Here is a 17,913-nt window from a genome sequence, read left to right on the forward strand (position 1 = left end):
CTGGAAAGTCAAAGTATGAGTTTACAATATTTGTCAACTCTGAATAGACTTTTCACAGCAGGTTTTCTGACTCGTCATAGGAGGAAAAGCACAGATGACAGGAATAACATACAGGACGGCTCCGTTCCATTCAGTCGGAGGGCTCTTTGGTCCATCGATGTGATCGAACCACATGAAGCAGATTAGTTGAGATTTTGAGAGTTAAACTTAACTCTTAACGAACAATAATCAAAGTAAGATGTTTTCAAATTGCTTGTTTTATTCGATCAACAGTCCAAAATATTCACTTTATTTTTGTATTAATTCAGCTTTAACCACCAAATGTTTGGAACTTTTGCTTGAGAAAAAAAAAAAAGAAACGATTGATTTTAGAAATTAAACTTTCTGCCGATCGAGTAGATTGGTTCTTTATTGATGCAGAGTAAAATATCTTCACTCTAAAAACTTAAGATTGTTTTCTAAAATTTTGTTGCTTTTGTAGAATATTCAATATTCTCAACTTAATAAGCAACAATCAAAGTTAGAGTTGGAATAAAGCAAATATTTAGAGTTATTTAGAGTTTCACTTTTTACAGAAATCTCTCGTGTGAAACTGAAACCGCTGAAACTTTGGCAAAAAAATGACGCGTTCACGTGGGACCTTTTGAGTTTCCCCGTACAGACTTGATGCTGGTTATAATGGCCACACTGGAAGGCGGAGTGAAAAGCCAGCCTTCAGAGGGAGACGTGATATTGTTTAATTATATTGTTCCCGTGAAAAGTGACAGAATTAGTTGTGTAAAGAAGAAAGAGTTCAAACTGTGGCTCCTTTCGACCGATCACACAGACCTTGGAACATGTAAAAGTGAATGATATGCAGCCTTTTTTAATTATTCCTGTGCTTTTCCTGCTATGAAATGTCAAACTGGATGTCAGCTCCCTCATCAGTGACATGGGACCAGCCTCGGACAGATCAGGTAACTAATCTGCTCTTTGTTCACGTGTTCCTTGAACCTGCTCGCCTCCAGCACAGAACATCATTTAACAAGTCATATAGGTCTCAGTTATTTTTCCCCATTCATGGTGTTTTTAATGTACAGTAAGCATGTGACTAACAAAACAGGAAACAGCACCAGAAGAAGAGTGAACCGCCGCCAATCGAGCCATGTTCCAACTATTATGAGCAGTGTGTGTGTGTGTGTGTGCATAATTTATTATGTGTGTGCACTCATCTTACAACTGCCTTTAGGGTAAAACCTAAGATTGCCTCTATTAATTTTCATTGAAACAATTTAGCCTAGCCTTGGTTAATATTTAACAGTTTGCAGCACTATAAGCCACACAATATTAGCGCTCACAATGATTACAAATACTTGTCAAAATAAATATCAAAAGATACATGTTTCTGTTCGTCTACTGTAAGCACAAGTGATTACATAAAAATTACAAGCATTTCTTTTTCCGAAAAACCTCAAAAAAGGGAAAGAATAAAAAGAAAATAGAATAAAATGGAAGAACAAAAAGGGAGAAAACAGATCTGAGAGGGTCTCATAGGGAAAATAAGGTGAAGAAAGAATGTAATTCCTGTTCAGCACGACCTCGCTCAGTCTTTTCAGTCCATCACAGCCAGCTGAACAGGTGTGAGAACAGTTTTAGGTCCATCAGAGGCGCTTTGCTCCGTCCATTTGTCCTTCAGATAGATGAACAGTGCAAACGTCTGTTCCGTGTTTATTATCCCAGCTGGCCTCAGCTTGCCCAAGGCAGGGGAATCTACTTTCAGGTCATTGTTCTGCCTTTTGATGAGGGAGACGACCTGTTTCCCTGCAGGAGAGAAACCCCCCAGGGGGTCCGAGACGGAGTGTCGAGTGATCCATGCCTCTCGGCCCCCACAGCTGGGGCGGGTCGGAGGGCGGGGAGAGCCAGAGTGTTCGGCCTAGCAGTTTATGGAGGCACAGTCTGCTTTGGCTTTCCCCGCAGAGTTGATTATCCTCATGAGGCAGTGTCCGAACTCCTCCAGGATCATCCTCTCCGCTTCGGCCTGAGGCTGATGAGTCTGTTCTGCCTTTTTGGCCTGTTCCAGCAGACACTCGCACGTCGCCTCAAGCACCTCCTTTGTTACAAACGTGTACGGCAGCCTGTGGGGAAAAGAAAACCAGGCCTTAGCGAGGAAATGCATCATCCTCCATTTCATAAGCTATCATTATCTGTTAGCAGAGGTGGTGAGTTACAGCCATGTTAGACACAGAGTTATAATCCTTAAGATTTTCTTTAAATCACACTATTTTTGATTCCATTCATGGTGGGCATTTTTTTTCCAGCATTAGCCATTAAAAAGGATTTACATTTAGGAAAAACGAAGGGATAAAAATGAATCCTTAATCGAGCCAGTCATTTAAAATCACAGAGCTGCAGGTCATCAGTGCCTTTTTTACAGTTAGCTGCCATAATATTGCAAATTATAGTGGCGGGGTCCGCCATTCCCACACTGAATTCAGATTGCCTCAACATGACTAAAATATTTAAAGATCTAAACTAAAGATGTATTTCCTTTGTTGCTTTTTTTAGTCATGAGAGAAAGAATTGCAAGAGAAGAAGAAGAAGTTTTCAGGGGCTTTAAGTATTTAAAATTGTCTTTACATGTCGGAGGGATTCAGATGAAACAACGCTGCATGTAATTTTATCCTATTGCAATCAGCCTCACTGTTTTCTGTTCACTCTGCCACAGCAGTATGAGAGCTGTATTAACTTACTGCTAATGCTAACCCATTTCCTGCTGCTGCACATTAAAGGCATTCATTTTTTCAGCTCTATTGGAGGTCAAACACATACATATTCCACTCTGTATGGGGATAAACACCAACTCATTATCCTCAGACCCAAGACTGACCTTTTAACATACACTTATGTCCAGCGCTGAAAACATATATAAACAGAATTAGGGAATAAAAAAGTGCGTACACTTGAAGCAGACTATATGACTGAATATACACGTTTCTCTATCTGATGTCTGACGGCGTTGTTGTTGTTGTTATCATTGGCACTCATTTGTTTGTGCTTGTTTGTCACACTTGATTATTCCTCAAGAGTGCTCCTGAAACTTATTGTTGTTGTAGAGAAAAAAGGTGTTAAGAGTACCTCCCACTTCCACTTGAAATAACAGGTGTCGTCCGCATGAGCAGGTCTGAGATCTGTGAGGACAGCTTGGTCTTAGCTGCGGTCTGCTGTTGGACTCGCACTTCTGCTGCATCAGCCAGGTGCATCAGTGTCTTCCTCTCTGGGCTCTCCTCGAAGTTCTTGCAGCCGATGCATTTACAAATAGACGAGCACATGATCTTCGCCTTCGAGGTGAGAGGAATAAAATATATGAACGTGAACAACAGTGGCTGACAAAGTTACATTAAAACAGCTCCTGCAAACAAACGCAGCAAGAAAAAACCCACCTCGTAGCACTCGCAGTAGTTCTTCAGGCAGCCTGATCGCTTGCAGTTGCAGCCTTTGCTGTGTCGCCGGTCCGACTCTCCCTCTTTGCCTTTACCGATTTTAGGTTTGAAGGCTTCTGGGTTCCGGTCCAGACACGTCTGTGAAAACACATTTTCACCTTGATCCATCTGTCTGACAGGAACGTAAGTCAGTCTGACAATGCAACTCAGAAACCGCCACCGTACCTTTATAGCTTTGAGACGTTCCGTTTCGTGTTCCAGGTTATTGAAGCAGTTATTGCAGTTACAATTATTGCAGAATTCTCCATTTGCAAAGCAGTCACAGTATCTAGAGGAAGAAAAACAGAGCTCTGCTTAATAAAACTGCCTGAATCAGACAGAGTTAGCAGCCTCTATCTTCATGCACAAGACAACCCCAACACAAACAGAAGTGGACTGACACTGAGTACAGGGTCAGGCCAGACAAATGCTTCGGTCACACTTACAGTTTGAGACACTGTGACTTGGTGCAGTTGCACGGCTTCCTTGGTCTTGAGGTCGTTTCTGCTGTTGACAAGCTGTGCGCCAAAGAATATCACTTAGATTAAAAATGAAATCAAAGCACATTCAACCAGTTAATTAGTATAAATACACACTTTATTTAAAAACAATATTATGCCAGTTTTTCCATGATGCCCAATTTCTATTTTAGTTGACACTGTTTCTTTTCTTGTCTGGTAAACACTGTTTTAAACAGATGAATGGTTTAGTTGATCTGTCCCACATGAAACAAGAACTGCTTTCATGTCCCTCCTCACCCATTGAGTGGCAATCTGGCCTGAGTCTGGATAGCAGTGGCCGCAGGGAAACCAGTGCTGCTGGCGAGAGTCACAAATGGGGACTGCTGGAGCTACAAGAGAGGCAGATAACACAACAGAACATGTCAATATTAAAGAGTAGTGAATTATTCTTTAACATAACCACCAAAAACACCACCAACCTGTGTGACATATTGTGCTGGAACGACTGCATAGCCCACGTTGCCGCCTCCTGGAGCTGGTGCCAGAACGGTGCCTGGAGGGAGGTTGGTGAAGTTGGGCTGGATCTGGGGGAGTGGGGTTGCAGGCATGATCAGGCGTTGCTGGGTCTGAGTGGTGGTTACTACTGCTGCTGACGTCAAGGGCTTAGGAGCCACCTACAGGGAATACAACCCATGAATGCAGCAGCTCAAGAGACATTTCACAGAAAGAAAAGTCTGAATAAACAAACAGCATTTACAGAAAACCAAAGTTACCTGTTTGATGGTCTGTGCTGGGACGATCGGGACAGACATCCTGACCGCTCCTGTACTGACCACCATAGGTTTAGCTGTGGGACGTTAAACATTTTAAGTTGCTTCCACATGTGTCCTTGCTAAATAACATTAAGTGCCATGTGGGTTTGTCACCAGAAAATAACCATCAAGAGGTCTGTTTACCTGTCTGTATGGAGCTGGTGCTGGGGCCACTCGGGGGCTGTCCCGTGCTGCTAGCTGTGGTTGCCGTGACAAGGCGGACGTAGTGGAACCTGCTACCTGGCACCTGAATCTGCTGCACATTCGGCTGGGTGGCCAGAGGGATGATGGTCTTGAACTGGGAGCCGCCCACTCCTCCCACGGCCACAGACTGCACTGGTTTAATATTCTGAAAATGAGGACAAATGACAGAGGGATAATTCAACGAGTTAAAATGAGATTTACACTTTAAAAATCGAGCCTAACTGCTCTCGTAAGCAGAAAGCTTTTTGTTGTTGATCCTGGCTCAGTGAGCTCAGCAACAAAGAAAGTCCAAAAAAATGTCCAAACTGTCACGGTACAGAGACAATCTCAGTTTGGTTGTCTTGTTAACAAATATAAACAAAAGTAATACAACCAGTTTCCCAACACATTATACTGTGTGTCACTGTGAGAAGACTCAAGTGAAATCTAATTTTATGGCTACAAACAAACCGATGAATCTGTTGTTTTTCCACTTGCTGTTTCATTACGCTGCTTTACTCTGCATGCTCCATCATTTAATGCATTAGCCATGGCGTGGCACGTTACGCTATCGGCTGCTGATCCACAGTACAAAGGCTGTTTACGGCTATTAAGACGAGTCTCAAACTTCCAAGTAGAGCTGAAACAATTAGTCAGTTCACTTTCTGTTTTAAAAAGGCAAACATTCTCTGGATCCAGCCTCTTATTTGCCTCATTTGATGGTAAACTGAATCTCTTTAGGTTTTGGAAGATTCGTCAGACAAACATTTTTTTTTTTAGACCAATAATTAATTAATTATTTATAATCAGAAATGCATTTTCAGAAATCCACTTCCAACTTATTGTCAAGGTAAACAAGGCACTCCTGTCAGACTTAGACTTTATTCATCCCACAGCGGGGAAATTTACAAGTCACAGCAGCAAAGACAGAAAGGTGCAGAAACACACAGCAGACAAGCACTGTGTTCAATAAAAAACTAGTATTTTTTAAAAAACAATATACATATAATAAATACAGATATAAAAAATATGATATATACACAGGGGATATAAATATGTACAGATTTATGTACAGAATCATGACACACTGCGTGCCGTCTTCTCTACATTAGAGGCGACTGTGACTTCAGCGGTGCAGCAGCAGGAGAAGTCGTCAAAAAAGTATCCACACGCACTTCATTGTTGTTATATAACAAATCATGTTTTTCACACTCCAGCTGAGCATGAACTGTGATCTCACCTGCGTCGTGGTTTGGTTGGTGGCCACCTTGACTGGAGATGCAGATGTGGACTGTTGGACTGTGAGGATCTGCTGGCCAAGTGCTACATTGACAGGCAGCGCCACTGACTTCTGAGAGGCATTGGAGGTCGGGGAAGCCACAGACACCACGGTCACCTGGCAGAGACAAAGGAAAGGAAAGAGCGGTGTGGTCAAACACTTCGTAGATATGATGTCATATTAATAATCTCACATAATATTACATTTGCCCCACACATATCAAATATTAACCTGCTTATATTGTGTTGTAATGCCTGCAGCTGTAGTTTACTGCCAATAGAGAATGAATGCTGCATGTGCTGAAATGTAGTCTGAAGTATAACAGACCTTTCTCACAGGGGATATTTTGATTTGTCAAACACAGGTGTGTATAATAACATTAATGATTGCTGCATTCCATGTAGGTGTGTCAGTTCCAGGGCTCTGGTATTGTGCATACTGACAAGACTTACAGACACGCTTAAATGGAACATCGTTAAGGTTATTAATGACACCTGTGCTTTTCCTGCTAACACAAGTCAAAATGTTGAGACCATCTTAAACTCGACCACTTGAAAACTGGCACCTGCAGCTCGTCTACACTGAAATACTACAGCAACAACAAAACAGAAAAAAAAGAGGAAATGAATCCTTTATTTAGTAAATGAGGAATCGTGTGTAGGGTTTACCTTGCTGGGAGTCTTAAGGGGTGAAATAGCAATCTTTTTGCCGGATATACTTTGTATACTAGTGTTGTGGGGCTCAGAGAGAGAAATGGTCCTCTGGGGCATCACTGGGGAACTCTGTGTCAGGACCCGTCCTATGAACACATGGCACAAGATTAGAGAAAACGTGGTTTAATTACAGCAGAATACAGGCGAAAAGCTGACATTTGAACTTACAGGTTTAAAAAAGCAACAACTACATAGTCTTGACGTAACTGCTGTAAGATAATCACACGACAATAATGCAATTAAACTTACCTGCAATAACAGGAGATACTGATGTCTGAGGACTTAGGCCTTTGCTGTTAACAGTTTTTGTGATTATGAACTTGATTGGTGCAGCGGAGGATGTCGGTGTTTTCTTAGCAATCTGTGGAGATATTCAGTCAGATCCACATTCACAATTTAACATCAGTGGACATTTTTAATCAAAACCTTCTCAACATGAATCTTCACTGCCACTAGCATGCTCTAGCTTGTTTTGTTGCGTTTTCATCTCATCTTGTTGATTTAAAATCTGTATAACTCAGAGGGGAAATTATTGTGATGAGTCTTCAACGTGTAAGGTAACACGAGGTGGTAACTACACTTCACTTCTCAACTATGAAGGGAGACGTTTATACTCAAACATTCTTTTTAAGATTTTAATGATAAGACGACAGTGACTAAGACATAGTATTTAATGAAGATCGGTCACATCTGCCCAATAACTGACCCATAATACACTGATTGTATCAGCACCAGTGTATCAAATCTGTACATCAACAGTTTCTCTGTCTGACAAGTACTTTAATTTGGCGGAGATTAATGAATATTCAGGGTCTGGTGACGGCCGCCATAATTCGGGTAACACAGCAACGACTGCCTGATGGTCACTGAAGATTTATGATATTTAAGCAAATGTATAAGTCCCAAATACCCCATCTTTTTATATTAAGATATCACCAAGCACAGGAGTGTACTTGTGCCCACAAAATTATCTAACGTAACTTTGATTTTATGTTCTGACAAAATCTGCCTTACTGCTTTATTTAAATAATTCTGAACTTCAGAATCATAAATACTTGATATATATATATATATATATATATATATATTGATCCCTGGAGTGAAATCACACTGTCTTTTACCACTTGTACAGCTTTGTGTACAAATGGTACTTTGAATTGCCTCCGTGTTTAAAATGCGCTATCCAAATAAAGCTGCCTTGCCTTGCCGTGCATGTGTGTATCAAACTGTATATGTTTGTCTTTTGCTTCAGCATGCTCATCGTCTTTTGAAAAACTCTTCAGCTCTGCCGGTCATACTGTTATGCCACAATACAAAACATGTAAACAAAAAGGTAGCTTCACCCTCACCTTTTAGTACACACAGACTAAAAAACAGGCATGTTAACACTGTACAATTAGTCGTATCTGGTTTAGTTTCCTCACAGAGGTTACAGAGACACACTACAATAGCGTCTCGTCTTTCTCGTCCCTAACCTCTCCTCCAGACAACAAACAGTACTTTGAGAAAAAAAAGTCAGACGCAAACAAACAATTTGACCTTCTTATCTACCTGCTCAACGCAGCAAAGCTACATGTGTTCTGTACTGCTGAGACAGTAGTCATGTTTAACAATCAGCTGTTCTCAACTGATGCTGTTTGATGTCAGCTTAGAGCATCAAAGCCCACATTAAGGTTTACTTGTTGGACAGACCATTGAACACTCATCCATGGATACTGAAATCCAATCTAACAAAGCCAGACATATTTTCAATACAATGATTTATAGCTAATAAATAGTTTGTTAACAGTCTGTGCAGTCTTATTAGATAGGAAAATTATTGAATAGCTATGGTATTAAATTGTCAAATAATGTCAACATCAATTTGTTTAAATTTCACTAGAACACAAATCAATGTTACCTGTACAGTCTTCAGCTGCTGGGCCTGTAATGTGGCCAACTGGTTGCCAGCAGTCCCAATCACTGGCTTCAGCTCTGACCTCCCACCAATAGTCACCACTTTAAACTGTGGCGCTTGAGATTTGGTGTCTCCTGAAGTCTGTGAAACGCCAGGCTTGCTGCCTGTGTGGGGTAACTGCAGCACTATAGGTTGCCCCGACTTTCCTATTGCTGTTACCAAAAGTTTTTGTCCTTCCTGCTTGATGACCTGGGGTTGAGTACATGCAGACTTTGCTGCTTCTGTGGCTTGAGATGAGGCCACCTTGTTGAGAATGATCTGATGGTTTGCAGCAGAGATGGTAAATGGAGCTGTGAGCTTCTGTAACCCACTTGTAGAAACAGTAGTCCCAGTCAAACTATCTGTGGTTTTTGTAGTGGCTGTGGAAGTAGCCATGGATGGTTTAAGGGTAAGAAGGGGTGACGATGTACTGGAAATCGCGATAGGAAGCTGACTTCCGGAGCTGATGCTGAATGTGGAGTCTGTGGCCGTGGAGGTGGTCAGAGCCTGAGTGTGTTCTGTTGAAGTGGCATCTGAACAGAGCACCAAATTTTCTGAAGCCATGGGTGTATCCGTTTCCATCGGGACCGATGTGTCATCACTGGGCTCTGACTGGACCGTGGAGCCGTCAGGTTGGGCTTGAGGGATGTCCTCTATGGCCTCAGTATCCATGATCTCATCAGGAAGTAGGCTGTTGACCTCTGGTGACACCACATCCATGTTTGCAAAGTATCAGCTCTCTGTTAATCCTAAAAGAACAAAGCAATAAGTTTTCATTGTCTCTGTAAAATGTGTAAAAAAAATATGCACATAAACTGAATACATACAAACTGTAGTTAACTACACTGGAAGCATTTAAGAAATATTTTCATTATTTTAATCAGATTTAATCAGAAGTATGCATTTACTGCACTAAACGCATCACAGACAAACTTCAGAGAACATGTTGACCACTTTACACATAGTTGTTGTACTGTAACAACGAGACTTACAATTCAAAAACATATATTATTCATTTCTGATGTATTGCTCTACATACATACGGATATGCATAATTGGACAATAATACAGTCTGCTTGCAAAAGGCTTTGCAAGAAAGATAAACAAACGAGCATGGCAGTTAAAGCTAGCGAGTTAGCCTTATTTTCAGCAAAAATGCCCGGTTTGACAACTTTATGCAGGTACCTGTAGTTATCAGTAATCACGTGAGATTGAATCAATGGAGGGTTGTGCACGAGTGACATTTGAGCTCACTACTACTTTTGACACAGCCTGACAGCTGATGCTGGGTAAACTAGGCCGCACCGATCATCTCTGGCGTATCTTTGTCCTGCTCAACATTAATCCACCGAAACGCACATATGAACCCTGTCCACCCCCATACCACACACACACACACACACACACACACACACACACACACAGCTAACTGCACTGGTTGTTTTCACGCCCCCCAGACCAGACTATGCTGGGTTGAACTCATTTGTGTAAAAACATCCACAGAAGTGTTCCCGGTTGGGGCAAAGACTGAGAAAAAGCGACAAGCTATTTGCTGGCTGCGTTACTATTTCAGGCCGGGGTTGGATTTCGAAAGATCCGCCATTTTTACCTCGTCATCAACTCTGTTAGCTCTCCGGCTAACACTGAGCTATTGAGAATGAGGGAACGCATTTACTATTATTTACATTAAGGTAGGACACTTACCCGCAACAATCCCCCCAAAAACAGAACAGCTACATGAGACCTGAAGATAATACTTCCTGGCAACTGTGTGCTACTAGCAAGTAACAAACTCTTTTAGCAGACTCATAACGTAAACAATGCTAGCTTTCAATAATTCCTCCTGTCACTTGAGACATCCATCTGGATAGGAACATTTCTGCCCGACAATGCACTTAATACCATTGCACCTATAGATTTGGCTGACGGCATGTATAGCCTGTGCTTTGTGGCTATGATTCCAGTTAGCGTGGCCTAATTAGTCATAAATTACATATTTTAATTAAACGTCATGTAAGTCCTATTTTGACACATTCAAGATACACATACGATCCGTTTCTTAACCAGAAAAACGTCAGATTCAAAACACAGCTTTATAGCTAAGTAATATGGAAAAAAACTAATAGCAAAGGCAACTGGTAACGTTTACTTAAGCCATTACAATTACAAACGCAAAAGTAACAGTTCACTTAATGCAGAAGTCGATATACCATCCCATCAAAACAACTCGTCTCGGTAGTCAGCTAACTTAAGTTAGCTTATACTTTCCTTTTGGGGACGCAGTAACTTAACGGTACACATGATATTTGCACCATATGTTATTACATTGTCTGTTAGTACAAACCAAACTTTGTCTAAGCACACACAGCACTGTTATTGATCATATTCAGGGAATATCCTGGTCTTGGACCTCTTCACTGAGGTCTATCCTTAACCATCGTTATCATCATCAGCCTCATCAAGCCAGCCCAGCGGGCAGGACAACTGTACTAGCAAACTTGCTGAGCTTGCTAACCCAAGCTAGCTAGCACAACATATCTCAACATTGAACACATTCTTAAGTGTGCAGCTTTCTACTGGATGTAGTGTAGCGAACCCCAGAATGGGCCAACACATAGTCACGCTTACCCGAGATATTTACGCCGGGCAACGTTTCCAGATAAAACGAGGAAAGGAAAGGGCGATTGTTCAAAATACCGCGCCGAGCGCCATTCCTCCCTGACATTTCACAAGTTAACCACGCCTTCCGCGTCTCACGTCACCACTACGTATTCCTTAAAGGTACAGCACAACTTCGCCAACAATGTTACAGTTGTTTTGATGAAAGCAATTAAAAATCGCAAATTTGCTCATTTGTACATGCATGTTTAGGTAAAAAAATTATATGTTTTCAATTTATTTACATAGCAAACTAAGCCCATGAGAAAAACAAACAAAGCTCTACAAAAATTACAACTACAACCACCAATATCATACAAAGACTATTTTACTTTCTGAAGATCACTGTATCAATGGATCAAATCTGATGACAAAATCTACTAAGATAAATAAGTAAATGAAGAGTTCAGTGGCTTAAGAGATGCAGTAAATTCTACAAAAATAACAAAAGGAAAAAAAAAAAATTATACCCAAACAAATTATTACTAATACATACATACTACTACTACTAATAATAATAATAATAATAATAATAATACATGTGTGTTTGTGTATATTGTCTATACTGTTACCTTTAAGTATGTTTAAGTACCCATCAAGTACATGGCAGACTACAAGAATATTATATTTTGCCTGCAGCCCCACAAACCATTTTTTTTATTTGATTAAACACAAATATATATTGCATTGTATAAGCATAATATCCACTGAAATAATATCGGTATTATTGAGTAAAGTGCTAATCACAGCATAACTCTTAATATTAATAAGTTATTGACTATATAGATACTTTATCATTATCGTATTGATGAAGTGGAAATTGAATATTATCTTTGTCAAACACTAATTCGCCTGGAATTATGAACATGCCCGATATGTTTCGCTTTCGCCGTGCGCTCTCCCGCGATGGTCATGCGCTACACGTAGTTCGCGGCCGCAGGCAGAACACGTTTCGCTTCACTTCGCTTCGTCTCTGCTGGAGGACCGATCGAGCTCCGAGCTCGCGGGGTGACACAGACCGGAAGCTCGGCTCGCTCGCTCCCCTCTTGGCGGAGGAAGCCGCTGTTGTTGACACTTTGACAAGCGACAATGGCGACCGAAGTGAGGCAGGAGCTTGCACAGCTGATGAATTCAACTGGATCTCATAAAGATCTTGCTGCCAAGTATGTAATGCTACTTATAAAAAGCATCACTTGCTAACAGCAGCTTTTCCAAATTTCGAAAGTAAACGCTAAAGTAACCGTTATCTAGCAACGAGATACCTGTGATGACCAAGCTAAGCTAGCGTTAGCCACTTAGCTACATTAGCCAAATAATCCAGCTAGGTAAACCATAGTTGTTTAAAAACAAAACAACGCATTTGTCTACAAAAGCACTTAATTGTACAGATTTTCCTTTAAGCTGTAACGCCACGTTCAAGCTAACATTAACGTTGCTTATTGTATTTTGTCATATTAGTGTCTAACAGCTAAGTTAGTGTTCACTAGGCTAGCTACACAGTTTGGTGCTGGTTTGTCACCATATACCTCGTTAAAAAGCTTCATGGCTCATAGGGCTATTTGAGAAGAAACAGTACATTTACAAACGTTAACTCAGCACTTCTGCTGCTGCTTCTCAGCATCGTCTGTCTTATCTTTGTTATTTTCTTTCTCTTTCCATTTTAATTACAGTCCAACAAAGTTTGAATGTGCTTTTAAGCTTTATATTTGTATTGCTTAGACCGAAGAGTGTGTGGTACATAGTGTGTCTGCATATCACATTTTTACAGTCACATTTAACAGGCCGCCACCAGAACACGGTGCGGTTTCTAACCTGTAACATCTTTTGTAGATATCGACAAATTTTGGACAAAGCCATTCAGTATACAGATGCAGATCAACTGGAATCCTTGAAGGCCTTCGTTGAAGCAAGTATGCTGTGCCTGCATTTTTTTTACATGATCACCATTTTCTACAGGCGTAGTACGTTCGGATATCTTACCATGATATTTCTCTCTTTCTTTTACAGTGGTCAATGAAAATGTCAGTCTTGTCATATCGAGACAACTGCTCACTGACTTCTGCACACATCTGCCCAACCTGCCTGACGCCACAGCTAAAGCAGTGTATCACTTCACCTTGGAAAAGATTCAGCCGAGGGTCATCTCCTTTGAGGAACAAGTAAATGTCTATTCTTTATGCTCTGTCATAGCCCTAATGGGTATTTGTTGTTGATCAATTGGTCGGTTAAACAGCATTCTTATTGAAATGCATAATTAGATAATGTCCTCACACGTCCTCAGGTAGCCTCAATCAGACAGCACTTAGCAACCATTTATGAAAAGGAGGGAGACTGGAGAAATGCTGCCCAGGTTTTAGTTGGTATTCCCCTGGAAACAGGACAGAAGTAAGTAAGCTTCCTACTGGCAGATGTATTTTGTGACCTTTAATGTCAATGATATTTCCTGGTCTTTAATTACCTTTTTATTTCCTCCCTTAGGCAATACAATGTTGACTATAAGTTGGATACATACCTGAAAATTGCCCGTCTCTACTTAGAAGATGATGATCCAGTGCAGGCAGAGGCCTACATCAACAGAGCCTCACTGCTTCAGAATGAGTCCTCTAATGAACAGCTGCAGATACACTATAAGGTGCACAATCCCTTAGTGATTTCACCCCCACAGTTTGTGTCTGTGTTACTGTTATTTTTGCAACTGAATGCAAACAGAGTGCTTAAATTAAACATTATGGGGACTTTGCAATAAACGATGTCTGCAGTTGCTTGGATCAGTGTTTCATGCCGTTTTCCTTCTTAGGTGTGCTATGCCAGAGTACTAGACTTCAGGAGGAAGTTCATTGAAGCTGCACAAAGATACAACGAGCTGTCTTATAAGTCAATTGTCCATGAGACTGAACGTCTGGAGGCACTGAAACATGCCCTGAACTGCACCATACTGGCCTCTGCAGGTACCACCAAGACTAATGTGTTTAGGTTTATAAATGACAGACTTATAAATAATTGAGACGTGTCTCATACCAAAAATATTCTCATTTGTTTCAGGCCAGCAGCGCTCCCGTATGTTGGCCACTCTCTTTAAGGATGAGCGCTGTCAGCAGCTGGCTACCTATGGTATTCTGGAGAAGATGTACCTGGACCGTATTATCAGAGGAAACCAGCTGCAGGAATTTGCTGCCATGCTGATGCCCCATCAGAAAGCCACCACCGCCGATGGTGAGTCCAGATAATTAGATAATTAGAGCCTAAGTTGCTAAGTTGTTGTGTTTGGAGATGGTGCAAAATTTTCCTATTCCCACCATCACTTCTTCAGCTGGTGGTAGCTGATCAAATTGCTGGGTCGGCTGCCGGAGCCCTGCCGCCATGCAATGTGTGGCCACTGTAAGAGGTATATGCTTTCAGTGAATGAAGGCCCATGTATCTGGTCTCTTTCCGAGAAGACAGTTCTTTCCAGTATTTGTGTAATCCTCCATAATAAGCATGAAAGAGAGCAGCACACACAAACAAACTGTGCTTCCAAGCTGGTATTTCAGACATGAAAATGAAATGACATGAAAATCTGTGTCTGAAACAAGGCGTAAAATGAATCTGACTCTCAGCCTGTGAGGCTCATGATATGAAGCTCATGAAGCGTGAATGTAATTTATGTTGCGTGTTCTCTCGCAGGCTCTAGCATCCTTGACAGAGCTGTAATTGAACACAACCTCCTGTCTGCTAGCAAACTCTACAACAACATCACTTTTGAAGAACTAGGAGCACTGTTGGAAATCCCCCCAGCAAAGGTCAGACATTGATTAGATAAATAATTTATATGTTTTTCATTTTTAGCTTTTTTCCTAATGAGGGAAATGTTATTTGTGTAGTGTTTCTCATAATGTATGCTGAGATGTTAACTTCCTTTGTTTGTCTTTAGGCCGAGAAAATTGCTTCTCAGATGATCACTGAAGGACGCATGAATGGCTTCATCGACCAGATAGACAGCATTGTACACTTTGAGAGTGAGTAACGACAGCCGGTGTGGTTTTACATTTGATGTAAGAAAAATGTCTCTGGATCTCCACACCCAACCTGACCTGTTTATTAGAGACAAGGGAAGCCACCAATACAGGCTTTAGTTGGAGAAAAACAGGCCATGTTCCTTCGTAAGATGAAACATCAGTTTGATATGCATTATTATACGTTGGGTTCATATGAAACATGAACTCACTCCGGGTGCAAGTGATGGAAGTGACAGATTATAACAGTACTGACTGAAGTTATTTATATTGTGACGTTTGAGTCAATAAACTATCTGTGGCCAGTAGGGGGCAGCCTCTTCAAATAGGAATGACAAGAAAACACATAAAGCACCGTCCCTGCTCATCGAAAGGGGCAGTGCGGTGATGGAGCAGGCACAGCAGCCATTAAAAGTCACACACACACTTTGAACATGTACATTTGTTGTTCTCATGTCATGAAATGGAAAACTGTTTGATGCCCTTTATTTTCAATCTCTTCCAGCCCGTGAACCCCTTCCTACCTGGGACAAACAGATCCAGTCTCTGTGTTTCCAAGTCAACAACCTCTTAGAAAAGATCCGTCAGGCTGCTCCAGAATGGGCTGCGCAGGCTATGGAAACCCAGATGACCCAGTAAACATCCCCACCCCTCCCCCAAAAAATCCCCTAAACTGCTCCCTTGGCCTGTCCTAAAGTGTTGTCTTCCTTGTCAAAAACGTCACCACTTCTGTCCCAGTAATGGAAACGCCCAAGCAGAAGCCTCTGGTATCACCATCACTTGTTTGAATTTTCAGAGAACACTCTTTTATTACATTTCCCCACAGGGGAAATAGTTTCTCAATACTTCAGATCTGTGTCTGGCATAGATGTAATCACAGGAGGGGTGTCATGTGACATTTAGGTGTGACTTCATATTATTTACTCGTCATGTTAAGAATTTGGATATGATTATTCAGATAGTTGACATGTGATAGGGTCGAGAAGATGCGAACAACTGGTCTATTTAAGCTTTTGTGTTCCAACACATTCTCCTGTTTTTAATTTAACATAATTACACAGCTGTCTGTCAAGTGGTTCTTGATTTATGGTGTCATGTAAAACTTCTCGGTCCACACTTGTGAAATTTCAGCAAAGAGAATTAAATTCAAAGCTGAGAGAAATTCAGCATCTTGGTCGTGCCATTTAAGTTTGTTTTCTGCTTTGGTGACATACAAGAAATGTACTTTCTGAGTTTGTTTTCCAGCTGCTTTCTCTGCAAGGTCCTCTTTTAGCTACTGCTGTTGGTTCTACTGAAAATAACTGTGCGTTTTCTTTAGAGTAGGTCAGAGTACTGCATGATAAAGACAGAACATGTTAATGTAAGTTAAAGTAGTCGGAGAGTTTAGTTAAAAGTATGTTTTGTTTTTTTGTACTTAGCCACGGTGGTTCTTTGAGCTAAATGCTAACGGCGGTACGCTAATATACTCACAATTACAACGCTAACGTACTGATGTGTATCAGGTAAAACGTGTGTTTGGAGTGTTAGCATGCTAACGTTTGCTAATTAGCGCTAAACACAAAGTACACCTGAGACTGATGGGAATGTCAACATTTATAAGTGCCTTGGTGATTAGTAAGATCAGGGGAATCCCCGAAGTCCGTAGGATTCATCATCTGGAGACAATATATATCTGTACAAATGTTTGTGCCAATCCGTCCAATATTTCATAGTAAAAAACCGGTTTACTCAACCAGCAATACACAATGCATGTAGTGAAATGTCCAAAAGTGCACAAACAGATGCACAATCAAGTAGAGGAAAAAAGGAAATACTAATTCAAATTAAAATGTTTTATTAAAAGAGCACCTTTAAAAACATTCCAAACATTTAGTATCCAGATCAGAAGTTCATCAGAGTCCATTTGATATACTTTTTCCACCCCCCAAGTGATTTCCTCAGTAGATATAAGCCTGTTGATACCTGTAGTGAACCGGTGTTACCAGAGGAAACAAAAAACAGTTCAAAAACCCGTTGAAGGATCGGTACATGCTGTGTTCACGTCTGACAGTGTTTTACAATTTAAGTCAACAAAAATCTGTCTACGTCCTGCAGCAGCTCAGGACATCACCGATAAAAATAGATTTATAACAGTTAGTCACGATGTTCTCCGCCCTCAAGGTGCGTCCCAGCTGACTAATGTTTAACTGACTGGATGAGATGAAACTCCTCTTCCTCAGAGGATTATAGTTATTGTAGAAAAATCATTTTATTGCCATCAAATTTATAGAAGAATTATACTACTTCATAAACGATTTAACATCTGCATTACAGAGAGAATGCTTCAGCAATCCAGCAGATATGCGACTTGTCTGGTGTCGTGACAGCATCTAGAAGGTATAAAGCAGACGTGATTTTCCATCATTTCGACAGCTCCATAAA

At 41.0% G+C, this 17,913-nt stretch overlaps 2 protein-coding genes across 2 annotated transcripts; one reads left to right on the top strand and one right to left on the bottom strand.

Annotated features, from left to right (window-relative positions):
* Positions 1-1,056: 1,056 nt before the first annotated feature.
* lin54 (lin-54 DREAM MuvB core complex component) lies at positions 1,057-9,562 on the bottom strand. The gene is made up of 12 exons (XM_070925065.1): positions 8,807-9,562; positions 7,156-7,267; positions 6,862-6,992; positions 4,876-5,080; positions 4,693-4,766; positions 4,399-4,593; positions 4,217-4,308; positions 3,905-3,976; positions 3,645-3,747; positions 3,420-3,557; positions 3,115-3,317; positions 1,057-2,114 (listed from the first exon to the last, which is right to left on the bottom strand). The coding sequence occupies exons 1-12, from the start codon at positions 9,560-9,562 to the stop codon at positions 1,913-1,915; spliced, it is 2,283 nt and encodes a 760-aa protein (XP_070781166.1). The 3' UTR covers positions 1,057-1,912.
* Positions 9,563-12,589: 3,027 nt separating this feature from the next.
* cops4 (COP9 constitutive photomorphogenic homolog subunit 4 (Arabidopsis)) lies at positions 12,590-16,658 on the top strand. Its single transcript, XM_070924511.1, has 10 exons — positions 12,590-12,663; positions 13,331-13,410; positions 13,508-13,659; positions 13,782-13,885; positions 13,979-14,132; positions 14,298-14,448; positions 14,543-14,713; positions 15,164-15,279; positions 15,411-15,495; positions 15,998-16,658. The coding sequence occupies exons 1-10, from the start codon at positions 12,590-12,592 to the stop codon at positions 16,129-16,131; spliced, it is 1,221 nt and encodes a 406-aa protein (XP_070780612.1). The 3' UTR covers positions 16,132-16,658.
* Positions 16,659-17,913: the final 1,255 nt, after the last annotated feature.

The sequence above is a fragment of the Enoplosus armatus genome, chromosome 18 (genome assembly GCF_043641665.1).
Source record: "Enoplosus armatus isolate fEnoArm2 chromosome 18, fEnoArm2.hap1, whole genome shotgun sequence".
NCBI classification, from domain to species: Eukaryota; Metazoa; Chordata; class Actinopteri; order Centrarchiformes; family Enoplosidae; genus Enoplosus; species Enoplosus armatus.